The sequence below is a fragment of the Paralichthys olivaceus genome, chromosome 9 (genome assembly GCF_024713975.1).
Source record: "Paralichthys olivaceus isolate ysfri-2021 chromosome 9, ASM2471397v2, whole genome shotgun sequence".
NCBI classification, from domain to species: Eukaryota; Metazoa; Chordata; class Actinopteri; order Pleuronectiformes; family Paralichthyidae; genus Paralichthys; species Paralichthys olivaceus.
In genome coordinates, this window is record NC_091101.1 from 8,716,091 (window position 1) to 8,731,966 (window position 15,876).

General features: G+C 41.5%; 1 protein-coding gene across 7 annotated transcripts in view; it reads left to right on the forward strand.

Annotated features, from left to right (window-relative positions):
- The window catches only part of LOC109637860 (connector enhancer of kinase suppressor of ras 2), a 56,336-nt gene that overhangs the window by 27,936 nt on the left and 12,524 nt on the right, over positions 1-15,876 (forward strand). For 4 of the 7 annotated variants that reach the window (XM_069531760.1, XM_069531755.1, XM_069531754.1 and 1 more), the window contains exons 9-15: positions 3,304-3,450; positions 9,106-9,233; positions 9,362-9,573; positions 11,133-11,219; positions 12,018-12,226; positions 15,673-15,710; positions 15,815-15,875. In XM_069531760.1, the coding sequence (XP_069387861.1) occupies positions 3,304-3,450; positions 9,106-9,233; positions 9,362-9,573; positions 11,133-11,219; positions 12,018-12,226; positions 15,673-15,710; positions 15,815-15,875 (882 nt within the window). The remainder of the gene's footprint in view (positions 1-3,303; positions 3,451-9,105; positions 9,234-9,361; positions 9,574-11,132; positions 11,220-12,017; positions 12,227-15,672; positions 15,711-15,814; position 15,876) is intronic. The other 3 variants (XM_069531756.1, XM_069531759.1, XM_069531757.1) reach the window with 2 other exon arrangements.

The window sequence follows — 15,876 nt, forward strand, 5'->3', positions numbered from 1 at the left end:
AGGCGCACAAAAAAAAAATTGGGCAGCAATTTTAAATGGAACGGTGGGTTCTGAGAGCATGTGACTGAGCGCATTGTGCTGTCAGCTCTGGCACAAACAATTTGTTTCAGCGTTTCATTTTTTTGAGATTTCCTAGCTGTGGGAAAAAAGGTTTGTGTCTGTGTGTAGTCGTCTCCTGTGTGCTTTTCCCGTAAGTATTTCCTCGTACGTCTCGATAGGTGCTGCTCATGTGAAAGCGTGCGATGCAGGCACCGGAGAGTGTTGTTGATTGACGCATGAGGAAGCTGCGTGTTATCTCTGTCCCCCTCTCTCTCTCCCTCCATGAAGTGACGGTGCAGATCACACCCCTGCCAGGCTCACAGCTCCAACCCCTCATTACTCCCTCAGCTAGATCCTCACCACTCTGATCCCTCACTCTGGGGGAGGAGATAAGCATGGGGGAGACGAAGGTGTGTGAGTGTGTCTCTTGATGGGGAAAGGGGTGTAAAGCAGTCAGGGGATGCTGAGATGAGGCAGAGCTGGGAGAGGAGGAGGAAGTAAAGAGGGACTTGGGGAAAAGAGGAAGAGGATGAAAAGAAAAGGAAGGAGAACAGCAGAAGTCAGTACAGTTTTGTCTTCCGATCTTAAATACAGCTTGAGGAAAGATGGATGTACTGTAGGCTACTCTCCTTCAAGTGATAAGTTTATCTTTACATTTAAAATTAGATTAGTGTGGATATTGAATTAACAAATTCCATTATATCATAGAAACATTATGTAGCCCTATCCCACATATTTAGCAACAGCGCTGTCCTCATGTCTATGCATGAGCTTCTGTTTGAGGCTCACTTCAAAAACAGGACTCGCAGTTTTTAGCTTCTCTATTGAGGCAAAATGTGGAATTTGCTCAAATAACAAACTGATTGTTTGAAGAGGCAACATAATTATGCGAAGGTAATAGCATCTGGGAAAATAATGAAGACCCCTGGGATAAAAGAAAAAAACCCTCTCCAGCAGCAGTTTATGCTCTATTATTACTTTGGTAGGTCTCTGTTCTCTTAGCTCTCTTCACTTTTGCATAACAGAACAGCTTTAAACCATCCTGGTCAGGTCAGGCTTTGTGTTTGCTGATGCACTCGGCACCTGCAGCCCACTATTGTGCTGGATCAAAAACAAGGGCTGAGGAGTTTTGATCGGGACCCAGTTTGGTTCAAGTTCAGTTCAGTTAATTCTGGCTTTTCCTTTGGGATGAAAATGTCCAACACTTTTAGAAGTAAATACCAGAGCCAATACAATACCTTATGTAATCTCAAATTTCCAAGCCCATTTGACATGTTTCTACTTTTTGCAGTGCATCCACCTGTCTTAATATTAATGGATACTCACAAATCCAGTGGAAAGCTTCTTCCAGCTCTTCAAATAGACTGCAATACCATTTATTTTACACAACTGTAACATATGTGCCAAAATGGTAAATAGTCTGTATTTATACAGCAGCTTTTCTAGTATTGATGACCACTCAAAGTGCTTTACACATTCACAGCATGCTCTATGTGCAGCACTTTCTCTATAACACATCACACACAGCTGGCTCAGCCGTCTGGGGCCATTTGGGGTTCAGTATCTTGCCTAAGGACCTTTCAGCACTTTGAATGGGGGGGGGGGGGGGGGGGAATTGAACTTCTGACTTGACAGTGGATGACCTGCTCTATCTCCTGAGCCACAGCTGCCCAAAAGCAAATACCTTTGTGCCAAAAGCAATGAATCTAAAAGAAAGTAGACCAAATGGTCAAAAAAGCTGCATCAAGCTGAACTAACAATGAGGCTACAACCTGTCTTCAATAACTGCTTAATAACACATTTCTATACATTACAGTGCTAGCAGGTGGGATTGAATAATTATGACCTTGTAAGTTAGCCACATTATAAATCTCCTTACAAAAAAGTAAGTATTAGATTTCAAAGAGCAAAGATATTTAACAATTATGTGAGAATTAACCTTAAATTAACCAAAAGAAATTTCATTTTGCAAAAGAAACAAAAATTCTTAAATGTTGAAGCTGCACTGATCAACATTCATACATTAGCGAATAGATACAATTTCATCAAATAATAGATAAACACATCTTTATTTGTCTCTGCAGCAGTGAATGAGTATTGAGAGTTTGAAATCAATAAATCAGATCACAAATTATTGATCGTAGCACCAGTAAGTCCTAGGTTGTCCTGGTATACCTCCTTTCTTTAAGAGGGCAACAGGCCAGGACATGTCAACAGAAACCTCCTGTCCCTTGTGGCTGATGATCAGTAGCTGAACTCAGAACTGTGAAGTGGGCCAAAAAGAACAAGAAATGGGACACTTGGCTGACACAGGCTGGTCATCATTATGTCATGAATAAGGTCAGAGCAGTGTGTGTGTGTGTGTGGCCTCTGCGGACACTTCCAGTAGCTGTAGCCAATCAATGGCCTGACGAGTGCTGCGAGCTCTGGAGACGGGCTGTCCACAACCGCGAGAAAACTGCCGTCAGCACTTCTTTCTGACTCTTTCCCCATCGCTTCCGCTTCCTTAGAGCATAAACATACTGAGAGAGATGTTTTTTATTTGAATATGTCAGTGTTTTCTGAACACTGGTACGGGGACAACATGGTGACAACAAAGTTTGGTAGATGAAGACTATGGATTTGAATCACCACACTCCAGCTGCCAGCTGCCTTGTGGGAGAAATATATTCACATTTCGCAGGCTTGCTCAAATTTTGTTGTGTTATACAGGGCACTGTGTCTAATACAATTTATATCAATAAGCTCACACTGTAAAAAACTCAGATCAACGTTACCCCAAAATAAAGCCTCACAATTTAATAATTATCTCTTGTTAAATAAATGGAGATATGATCAGAAGTGATGTATAACTTCAGTCAGAGGCTTAAAATAAACTGACGACTAATTGTATGTGGGATTAGCATTAAATCTTTTTAGTTTTGAGGCTAATTATAAAGAAATGTTATCGCATGAAAAAAAAACTTTCTATGGGCTCCAATTACTATGAACCAAATTTGCAGACAAAAATGGTCTGTACAGATGTATTAAGTGACAAATCTTCATTAAAAGCAACTAGACCTTCTATTTTGTTGACTTGTGTATACTTCAACAATGTTGAAACCCACAGAAATGTGGCATTTGATGTTTTGGGAAGTTAGCATCAAAACTGGGTGATTAATATTAAAGCATATAATATTGGATGCTCCCAGTGCATGGTTTACAGTGTGTGTGGTTTGCAGCAGCTGTTTTCAGTAGCCCTGTGTCTGTGTGTTCGCTCCTCAGGTGGGCTGGCAGCTGAAGAACCTTGTGAACGCTCTGAGAGAGGACCCGTGCGGAGTCATCCTCACGCTGAAGAAACGGCCCCAGAACACTCTAAGCTCCACCCCGGCTTTGCTCAGGAACGTCCGCTGGAAACCACTGGGCCTGCAGGTAAATGCCAGCAACACATGGATGTCCTCACTCGCTCTACCAATCCACATCTATACCTGCACACTTTTTGTACTTACAGTCAGTATATTTTGAGATTATTTTTGACTCACATTTAGCCCTTGTTTTTATCACCCGCTCTCTGCATTCTCCGACAAGCATTTTAAACAAATGTTTTCATGGGAAACGTGTTCAGTGTTTGACCTTGCATCAGTCCTCCTGTTGAGAGTTTCAACAAATCTCTTGGTTTTACAGCCTGTTGTACGGCTGACAGTCTCCAAAGCCATTCACAAATGTGCTGGTTCTTAAATCTCATTCAAGATAAAGGTCATTCAAAATTGAAGTATAAAATGAGAAAGAGAGCTAATTAAATCCTACATCCGTACTTAAGAGGCATGTGAATTATTCAAATGGTATAATATGACTTGAACGTCCTGATTAGGGTCTGGTCAAGGTCACCAAAGAGTCATGCTCTTACTCACATCCACCCATATCTTTACTGAGACCTTGGTCCCATTTCTCTCAACCGTTGTCCCAAAGGACATCTGTCTTTCAAAAGAGGGTACATTTTTAATGTTTAGTCCAGTAAATCTAAAAAGGCTCAGATCTGCTGTACATATCTTACTTTACAACAAATACTTTTCAAATCTGTCTCATTCAGAGGCCAGAAAACAAACACATTTTGGTGCGAAAGAACAATTCAGGCCAAGACGTACAGCGGGTTGAGGCAAGGGCTGCTCTGAAGCTGCCTGCATGCTTTGTGAAGCAGCTTCTCTCTTGTCAGACCCTTGTTCTCCATGGGTGCTATTTTTAACCCAGCATCAGGTCTAATTCATTTACATGCTACATGCATGCTCTGATCTCTGTTCAGCGCTCAGCTTTCATCGTCCATCTTTTATCCTCCATTGTTTGCTCCAGCATGCCTCTTCTTTGTTCTTGTCAAGCTACTGTCATTTCAGTTTCTGTGTGTTTAAATGTCTGAAAGCATATAAATCCAATATTTAGCGATATACATTTGAGTATATAATCATGTGAGACAGGGCAACAGATTCAGCTTGTGGATGGGGTTTCTATAGTGACCTAGAAACCAATATAACCCCGTAATAACCACAGAGTCTAATACAACTTAACCAGCATATCTGTAGGACTATTCTTGTTTCCAGTTTGCTGTCTTGTCAGACCATCACTCTCAAGTTATTTTCATGAGTTTATTGTAATATTTGCTGCACACAACAATAGTGGATTGTGGAAATTCTCCCCTGATGATGTTCTCAGACACAAACGTGTCATTATTGCCAAGATCAGAGTGCTGAAATATTTGTGGGAGAATAGAATAAAAGAGTGTTTTAGATTTGTTCTCTCTCTCCAAAAGACTGGAGCCCTTAATTATTCATAAGCAACTACAGGCAGCTCCACTGGCTCTGAAACAAGAACCGCTACTCAGCAAATACTGGAGATAATTCACTGAATCCAAAATATCCTGCTAAACAGCCTGTGTGTGTGTGTGTGTGTTTGTGTGTCTGTGTGCGCGCACACAATGATTTCTTATGCATGTTTAAATGTTTCGTATGCATGTTTTTGCACATGTGCACAGAGATGTTTTCCCATCATCAGTCCCGTTGCTCCTTTAGAGACAAAGGAACTGGGTCACTGCACTCTGGTCTTGGATACATACTGTATAAACACACCGAAACATACAGACACACACACACACACACACTCCAAAAACAAACACAAACATGAACACATGCACTCTCAAACCTCTAAGCCTGCTTTTGGAGGATGAATTGCACGGCTGTGAAGTTTAGCCTGAATGTGGCAAACGTTCAGCTGGATTATAAAACAATCCACAAAGGAAACAATTTATCTCTGCAAATTATCATGTGATTCCAGCCTCAAATCCCTGCATAGCAACCTTTTTATACTCTCTCTCTCGCTCTGTGTGTGTGTGTGTGAGAGTGTGTGTGCCTGTGAATTTACACGTGTGTCTGTTTCATCCTGGGTAGGGTGCAGAAAAAGCAATTTAATGATGCACTGTAATAACATTGACACAGACAATTATTTTAACAATAACGAGGATTACTGTGACAATACATATCGCATGTATGCCAGCTGCGTTGTTGCAACATTTGCATGCAGGAAGTTCTTGTGTGGCCACATCAACGTCCACGTTACAGGTCACTTCACCGATCACACGTGTGCCACTTATTGTCTGTGTGCCCCCTTTCATAAATATGTTATGTGTTTAAACATATAAATTATTACTCTCTGTAAACACTTGCTGTTTTTGGTAACATTGTGTATAATGGCCATTTGTATATTATTGATGGACCAGCTGAATGGGTAAAATGGGGAGTAGATGCTTTAACATCTTTCTTTGAGTACATTCATTCTCGCCTATTTTCCTGTTTTAGGTAGAGTTTAGACACAATAACACATAATGCAAATTATACTTTCTGCTATCCTTTCAGAGACAATCTGTATCATGATAAATGACTCGCACTTTCCAAGTCATAACAAAATTCTTTGCAATGGCAGAAAAATTAAACAGACAAATCATAAAAGCCACAGTTTTAAAAATGAAAGAAATGCATTAAAACCTTTACGCTATCTGAAAACAAAAATAGGCCATTTCAAACTTAAATAAAATCTGGGTAGGCTTTCTGATTAAAGTATATCTTAAGAAAGAATTCAAAGACACCAGACTCAGTAGTAGTAGAGCTCTATATCTGTACTATTATACAGTAAATGTAATAGTAGATGTCATAACAACTGCTGGCAAAACAATCTCACCTGAAGATCTGTTTAGTAACTGTTCTTCAATTTTTGATCATACCCCATGATCTTCATCAGCAGTTGGAATTTGAAGCTCAACTTTTCGACCAAAATGGATGATAAGCTCTTGAATTGCTCAGAAAGTAATATGACACTTTTTGTAATATGACAAAAAGCTTGATAACAGCTGCATGGAACTTCAGGTGGGATGTTTGTGATTTCCAAGGTCCAGAAGGATAAAAATACAGAAACTTATTTTAAAGGAATGGTTTGGCAGTTTGAGAAACATGTAAGTTGATGTGCCAGATGGTTTTGTGTAGCAATCCATCTGGAGTATTTGGAAAAAGTGTTTGGAGAAAGGCAGGTGCTTTCAAGAGAACACTTTGTGGTGATTGGATAAACCTGTCACCATCTATCACTGTTGCAGAGAGCAAAATCATCTTTTCCATCTAGAAAATGTTGTTCTTTGCTCGTCCCTCAGTGAAGAAATACTCTCCAATCCTGATTTAACTGATGCTTTAGCAGCATATACACTAATCACTTAAGGAGCTGCCATTGTTGTTGAAGAACAGCTTCACTGAGTCAACACACCCAAGACGTGCTTATAAAGCTGCAAGGTGTTTCTGCCTCATACACTGATTGATCCGAACCACTGTGGGCCAGCCAATAGCATGCTGTGTGGAAAGATGGATTCCTGCTTGCAAAAGATCCAGCTTCCTTTTAAAGTTTGGAGATACTGTATATGTATTTCCTTTTATGCTGAGATTCAGATGAGAAGAAAATGTCTTTCTAACATCTGCACAGCAAATTCCAAGCTACATTCTCCTGCCTATAAACTTGCTTCAGCATACAAATTGGAAACAAGCGAAAACAAGTAGCCAGACGGCATCAGTGACTGCTCCCAGTGAGGATATTTGGATTTTTTTTCAGTTTAAACACTTTCTTCCACAGATTGAACAAACAAGATAATACATGTCAAATGTGAGGTGCTGGTTGGGTCAAGCTAAAAGTCAAGCTAGCTGTTTCCTCCTGTTTCTAGTCTTTGTGCTCAGCAGAGCTAACTGCGGCTTTTTTATACATAGAGAGTCAGTAAGAGATTCCACAGTGTTGTTGGTTCAAATAGTCTGTATATCATAATGGATGACATGAGTCCTCCTCAAAAGTGAAGCCAAAGCATATAAATGGCCCCCTGGTGGCTGGCTGCAGTATAGATTAGAAACCCCACCTCCTCCATGTAAGTAAATGGAATATGGACGTAGATATTAAATACATTTTTCTCAAAGATGGTTTGTCATTTTAGGTGTTCATTTTCCTGGTAGGTTTGGTAGATTGTCAGCTGAAACTGATTCGAGCTAGTGTATTGGTGGGACCTTGACCACAGCATCCCTTAATTGCTACTGTGGGTTCAAGATGGCAGCAATTGTATCCTTGACATTTTGGTTCATCTCTGGATAGAGGAGGCGTGGCGTCCATCTTGATATACAGTCTATGGTGATTAATTAAATTCAGTTTAACATCCAGAGTGTCTGCATTTGTGCATGAAAAGGTAGTGGAATGGGTACCATTAGTCTGGGTGGATTTCTTGGTAGTCTAGAGTGGGCGCAACAGGGGTCAAATGCTTTAAGTGCTTTTTTAACAGAGTGGAATTTTGCCTGCTGTGGAAGCCCCCACACTCACCCCCCCCTTTTCCATGCAGACAGCAGTGGGCTGTAATCACTAAATTACTGTTTTCAGTCTCAGCTCCAATCACCACACTGCACAGCTCCCCATCCTCACCCTCTCCCCCCCGCCATATTGCACTGTTTCCCCCAGTCTCTCTCTTTCTCCCTTTCTTTCTCCTGTTTCCTTTGCTCTCTCCTCTCTGTCGCCTGCATCCCTCTTTTTCTGCCCGGTCTCCATTATTTATTGTGAAGCCGTCTTACTGTAAGCTGCCTTCATGAGAAGAAGGCTGAGCGACATAAAGAGATGATGATAGAGACAGGACCTGGGGATGGTGGTAGCGAGGGTGAGAGGGGGAGGAGGAGAGAAAGTTTGGAACATGAAATGAATTCCACTAATGCGCTGTTGATGAAACGATGAAACATTGGTCTTCCTTAATGAGAACGCTGCCTGCCTCGCCGTCGTTCGGGCTCTGCGTCTGTTTATCCATTCTGTCCACACTTGACATCTCGTCATGCAAATTAAGTGTACTCCTCAGACATACAGTAAAACACTTCATTTTTCAAATTCTGGGAAACCTCGTCCTCAGGGAGAAAAGAAAGGGAGAAGGGAGAAACTGTCAGCATGAGCTACATATTTGTCACCCCAGCTGTTCCGACTGAGGATAAATATAAGTCGTTTGAAATTTGGAGCTTGAGTTTCCATGACATCAGAAGCGAGGTGCCCTGTCCTCACGGAGGACCCGATGACAAACGTATCTACGTGTCCTTGAGTCAAGCCAATGCAGAAGGCCTTGCTACATCTGTCCTCTCCTCTCTCTTGTAGGGGGGTGGGGGTTAGCGTTAAGGAGAGAGGAATAGCGAGGAGAGGAGGGGAGAGGAAGGGTTGTCATGGGAACAGACATGGAGAGCCCTGTGTGAGTGAGGAGGCTTGAGACAAAATGACAGAACAGTGAAGCAATTGAATGTGGGAGAAGCTGCACAGTCAGAAATATAGAGAAAAAAGACAACAAACATGTCAGCTCTGTAGAAATAATAATTTTTTGTGATATTTAGACAAGTAGCTGCAGTAAAAGAAGGATATGACAAATATCTCTTCTAAGATTCTCTCGTAAATGATGCGCTTGCTTGTTAAGTTGAGATCCCATCATCACACTCCAATCATACCTCAATGAGAAAGTGCTGAAACAAATTATGAATTAATTCTCTATTTTTCTCTCTCCAGCCGGTCCCCACCAGCCCCACCAGCACCTCCCCAACACCCGGTGGAACTTTAGGCATGTCCAAAATGGACGCCCCCAGCATGCAGGACGTATACATCCTTTCTCCTGTCTCTGGACTCTACAGCACCAGGTCAGATGCTTGCAGACACATGCATGTTTGATGATAATCACTGTGATGATCTTTGGTTATTATGATCTAGCTGATGACACTGACGATGGCGCTGATGACAGTAATGATCACAGCTCTGCTTCCCCCAGGGAGGAGATGGGTCTGATGTCATGTGACGACATCAGCCGCTACAGTGTGAGCTCCCAGTCTGGCTCCAAAGGTTCAGAGGCAGTCAGCTACTACCTGGACCAGGACAGTGGTCAGTACTTCTCCTTATTAGAGGGAGACGGACCCCCAGGGCCTGACTACGACAGGGTCCGAAATACAGGGGTTCGACGGCGGGACAAGACCCCCACCCATGGTAAGATGGCGAGTGCAAACGAACAGTATGGATGAAGCAGAACTGGCACTCACTTTGAGAGTTGTTGAAGCACAGCTTCCTTTCACTGTTTTTGTCTCATCTTTAACTCAACACTCCTCCTTATGTGTTCATCACTCACTTCATGGCTCTGCTTTTTTGTGTTTTTTTACTCGCGTGCACATGTTTCAAAAACACTAATCACATGCCAAAGGGTCAGTCCAAGAACACCCCTTTCTAGCCCCCTTTCTGCCCCCCACCTGTGTCCACCCTTGTCTCAGAGAGATTCCTATACATCCTGCACCTTCCAGGAAAAGCTTGACAAACTGCTGTGATGGCAGAGGTGAGGGTCACATGTCAGCTGAGAGCATCAGAAGCTTAGTTTACAATAGCTGTGCTTGCTATATGAGTCTATCAAGGTAATCAGAGATATTTGAAATTTACACTAAAGGGGAAAAAAGCAGTATAACCTCCTGCTCTTGGTGTTGACTGGACATTGAGACTGATTTGATCAATCTGTTAAAGCTGCACTACTTATTGTTATATTGATAATGTATCATATTATTATATTTATCATGAAAGGTGTGAAGATATTTTTAATCCAACTTCCCTCCAACCATGCTGAGCAATTTTTCGACTTCTAGCTCATAGTTTTTTGTTTCACACTCACGAAGCATTGTTTCCAGCCAAAGAAGGAAACAGCTGTATTAGGCAAATTGGTAAACCAACTGTAAATTACCTGGCGAGCACCAAATTGCAAAGGTTAACCACGACGTGGTTTCTGGCATTGGCAGAGACAAAAACAGAGCTAAAAGGAGAGTAAATATTGGACTTGCCGGAAACAAGACAGGTACAGATAGTGTAAATATGAATATTATTTTGTAATAATTGCTTGTCTCTTCAACTTAAACTTTTGATACATGTCACTGTCTCAGTGGCTTTATGTAGTGTTGTTCTACCCATAGACTGTATGGTTCTACCACAGAACATTTCTTTTCTGTGTAGATGTGTTCTCCAATAAAGGAATTCTTTTTAAATCTGAGAATACCTGAACCAAACTGCTGTTATCGGAGTTAAAAACAACTTAAAATGTAGAAACACACAGCTTTGAGTAGCTCACCTCCTAACAGTAAACATAGTAGCTAGGTAGCACATTATCAGTGGTTGCTATTATTATTATACTACTACTATTATTATAATGTAATAATTTATTGTATTTTCAACTTTGATGCATGTTCAGGTCAAATCTGCTGTTTGGTTGTACCACAGCTTTGTGTTGCTCGCCAAGTGTTCTTCAGCTAGCAGTAAACATGCTAACAGACAAGCACACTGCAGTGAAGTTTACTCATGTGGCCATGTGGTCTTTGCCTCACGCTGTGACGCAGTTCCTCGAGACTCTTCCAATCCTTCCCCCCTCACTTGCACACACTCTGTCTCACCTGTCCAACCCCTCCAGTTGTCTCCCACGCTGTCTCACAGTCACTTGCCGTCCTGAGACACCACTCCACCACTCCCCCCCTCCCCCCACAGCCGACTCTCTGATTGCTGATTGGTCGTTCCAGGTGACCTCAGACCAGTGTCCATGCCTCCCGAATATAACTGGATGGCCGAGGCCAAGGAACCCAGCATGGGCAAGAGAGGGAGCCGAGGTACACACACACACAAACACATACAGCACACAAGAAGAAACGCAGGCCCTCACACACTTGACACAAACGGGTCAGACAGGTGCTGCGCTTTGCTCCATACTCAGCTCAACACATTTCAGCTCATCCTCTGGTTATTCATGGTTCTGTGGTTGTGTGAGGATACATATCTGTCAAGTATGTATCTGACAGAGCGACAAATAAACATAAATGCAAGGAAATTGCATTTATACAGCTGCTCTGGATATGAGGGTACTTCGATGTGACCAGTTCTAACCAGCTTCACCATTTTGCGGCAAGACTCGATCTGTATTCAAACGAGGATCCTCCACTCTACCATCAGAAAGTCTATGAATAACATTAAAGCACAATACTCCTATCGGGGGTCTGCTTCTCTCCTTCTCTTTCTTTCTTTTTCAATTTTTCACATTAAAGTAAATGCATAATAAACAAATAAGGTGGGGTGCTTTTTTGGATCTGTAGTTTAATCAGGATAAAACTTTCAAAGTGTGACAATATTTAGCAGTTGTGCCCTCCAAATCAGGATAATCACTGCAAACAGATAAGCCGTATGTCCCCGGCTGTGGATCCATATCAGAGGCTCTGAAGCACTTTTATCCCTTTCTGTTGGGTTTTTATCTCTAAGGGTCTATTCACCCTCATCTGTTTCTACTCTGGGGTTCTCCCTCGACTCTAGGATGATATCTCCACCCCCTCTGTGGTTTACCTCTCTCTGTCAACGGTTCTGTTTAGCCTGTCCGTTCTTTTAAACTGCTCCACCCTTCCTCCATTTCCCCACAGATTCAGACAACTCCCTGCTGCGTTACCTTAGCGATGACAAGATCCTGGTGATCGAGGAGGAGCCTGAGAGTCAGAGTAGGGAGAGCCGGCGGGATTCCACCAGACGCTCTCGGCGCAAGAGCCGCAATCCCAGCAGCCCCAGCTTTCCCATCAGTCCCTCCATGCTGTCCTCCACCCTGCGCCTCGACCAGCCTCCTGAAGCTTTGCCTGTATGTACACAGTTGCTTCCAGCTTGTTTCAGTAGAAGTGCACTCCAGTGTCCCTGGGGGGATATTTGGCTTCCAGACAGCAGTAAACAAATAATCATTCAATCAAATCCCTCATCTGCTCCTGGGTTATATTTAGTTATAACTGTGTTTATATGTCTAATGCCGGATGTTAGCCATTTATCAGTTCATCATCATGGAAAATATATTTTATGGTCAGTTCTGTTCATTGGGCAGTAAAGAAAAACAGCTTCTTTTCATTTGTGAACAGATTAATGTGGTCTGTGCTGAGGAGTGTGCCTGGTTATAGTTGATTTGTGTTCACACAGATAGAGGCATGCCTGCATATGTTATGTTAAAGTAGGCTAATACTCTATATTTGTCTTTTTGTCATTAAATCTTATTAAAACATCAACAAAACATTTATGCTACTTATTAGGTGTGTAGTCGAGTATGAGTTATTTCAGTTAAATCAGTTTTAGCTGCTAAAATAGTTGATGATTTTTTGTTGTTGTTGTTGTTTGTGTCATGTAGACATTAATTACTACTTTATTTACTTCCTGGATTTGTAAACAAGGTTCCAAATTTGATTCTGAAACTTCAGTACCCACCTCTTTTAAACATTTCAGAACTTTATTTTAATGTTTTTGTTTAGTTTTATCTCTTGCTCACAAAGAAAAAGTAGCAAACCTAAAGTAAATAGCTATGGAAGAGTAACAATAACAGTATAGTGAGTGACAATGAACAATTTACAAATAGCAATGAAAGAAAAATTGTACAAAACTCAATAATTGAACTCTTCATGTGGGATCCTATTTAATGATTTACATCTATAGGACTGAAAGGACATGAGGGTGGTTCTGGTCAGAATGAAAATCACATCATTAATGTTTTTAAAAAATGTTATGGTAATGATAATAATCATTTAAAGGTAACTTAAAAATCTGCACACTATCAAACTCTCAGCATATGTACAAAACATTCCGAGCCAAATTCTTTCTGCAATTAACAAGCATTGAATTGATTAGTCTACAAAATGGACTTAATATTGATATTCATAAAAAAACATATCGCTGACAAACCTTGATAGAAACTATTGGGTGTGAGGGCTTTTAAAGTTGGAATACCAAAGCCATTTGGATGATTAGAAGAACTAAAAATAATTACAGAATTTTTAAAAGTATCAAGGGCAAAGTGTATTTTTATTGTTTCGAAGGCCATATTTTGCTTTTGATATTTCTTTTCCACAAAGGACATTTTGACATGTCGCAGTAGGAAATGTGCAGTAGTAACTAGAAAAATTTACTTCTATTTTTAATATTTACACCTGTGCTTTTCCTACAGTGACATGTCAAAATGTCTTCTATAAAAAATGTTTATTAGTGGCAGTAAAATCACTTTCAAGGCTTTAATCCAGATTGTGTCGCTAATGTCCCTTTCACAACTTTTCTCATGTCACAGTCGGTGTCTTTCTCCTTTTAGAATGGCATGTTGGTGGTTGTAAGACAGGGCATGATGTTCACATGTGTATATGTGTGTGTCTGTTTGTGTCAGGTAGAGGAGACAAAGGAGAGAGAGAATGAGAAGTGTTATTGCATGACTGCCGGAATCACACATTATGAGAATGACAGTGACACGCTCGGTTCAAACACACCCCTCTGTAACTTTGCGGTCTCTCTCATGCACACACACTCATATTTACACACACACACAAACACACACAGAGAGGCATGCACAAACAAACACACACTAGCACAGAGGAGTGCATTTGTATACAGGGTAGCCATCTCACGGCTCATCCTAACTCATCCTAATATCCCCGTCTCTCTCGACACGCCTGAGCCTAACTAGGAATTTATTCCGAACAAACACACATTTGCACACACACATACACTACCACGTATTCCTGTGAGTAGGTGTATGACTCAGCATCAGCCAGACCAATTACAAGCACGACTGACGGACTGTGTACCACACGATGCACACAAGCACACACGTTCACAGCTCAGCTCACACCATCTCTCTCTGGCCCTCCCAGCTGCGTGTCTCTCATGGTGGTGACTCATATCTTTTCACATGAAGTATACTATCCTGCACTAACAAGCATATGCTACCCTTAATGACCTGCTGGTTTCCTCTTTCTCCTTCTCTCGATATGATTCTTTTCCATAAAGGCAAAATATTTTGTTATGTTTCATGTGTCCAGCATTTGTGTATTTTACTAGAGTGCAATACAATATACAGCCCACACACTTACATGTGAAATATGAAACACACATCACCGGCCACTTTATTAGGTATACCTTGCTAGTACTGGGTTGGACCCCCTTTTACCTTCAGAACTGTCTTAATTCTTCGTAGCATAGATTCAACAAGGTGTTGGAAATATTCCTCAGAGATTTTGGTCCATGTTGACATCATAGCATCATGCTGTTGCTGCCGATTTGTCGGCTGCACATCCATGACGCGAATCTCCCGTTCCACCACATCCCAAAGGTGCGCTATTGGATTGAGATCTGGTGACTGTGGAGGCCATTGGAGTACAGTGAACTCATTGTCATGGTCAAGAAACCATTTTGAGATGATGTCAGCTTTGTGACATGGTGCATTATCCTACTGGAAGTAGCCACCAGATGATGGGTACACTGTGGTCATAAAGGGATGGAACTGGTCAGCAACAATACTCAGGTAGGCCGCGGCGTTTAAACGGTGCTCAATTGGTACTAAGGGGCATTTTCGTCCACACAACTGCCGCTCACTGGATATTTTCTCTTTTTCTGACCATTCTCTGTAAACCCTAGAGATGGTTGTGCGTGAAAATCCCAGTAGATCAGCAGTTTTTGAAATGCTCAGACCAGCCCGTCTGGCACCAACAACCATGCCACATTCAAAGTCACTTAAATCCCCTTTCTTCCCCATTCTGATGCTCGGTTAGAACTTCAGCAAGTCGTCTTCACCACGTCCAGATGCCTAAATGCATTGAGTTGCTGATTTGTGTTAACAAGCAATTGAACAGGTGTGCCTAATAAAGTGGCCAGTGAGTGTATATATATAAAACAAATCAGATATGTTGCATTTGTAATGTAGCAAAAAGTAATGCTGGACTCAAACTATCAAAAATGATTGTTGAATAACTAGTGTTACAACTATCGATAACATATTGATTAACACAGTATTTAGAACATTAAAGTGGCTCAACATGACTTTACTCATCAGTTAAAGGTTCAGTGTGTAAGATTTAGGTGAAAGGGAACTATTGGCATGATGTTTTCATTAGTACGTTTCATTTAAATTGTATGAATTGTAGTTTTCTTTACCCCAGAAAAGACCCTTTATATTTAAATACTTCATATTTACATCGAGGGGGTCCTCTCTACGGAGGCTGCCATGTTTTTTTACAGTTTGAGAAGCGCTTTAATGAAATCTTTTATTTCCCTTTCATTCACCAGCGAGGTGCAGACACACTGCGAGCAGACACAACAGACCGGTGAGTTTGTGTTTGTGGTTGTTTGTGGTGTGACCACGTGATTGACAGAAGGAGCTGTAACAGTTGTTTGTGGTTCTAATGTAATCCTGTCTGGTCCTCTGCAGGTACTCGGGCTCAGGGAGCTCAGGAGCGGCCTCCATGCGGAAGGTAGGAGCGCAAACAGTGG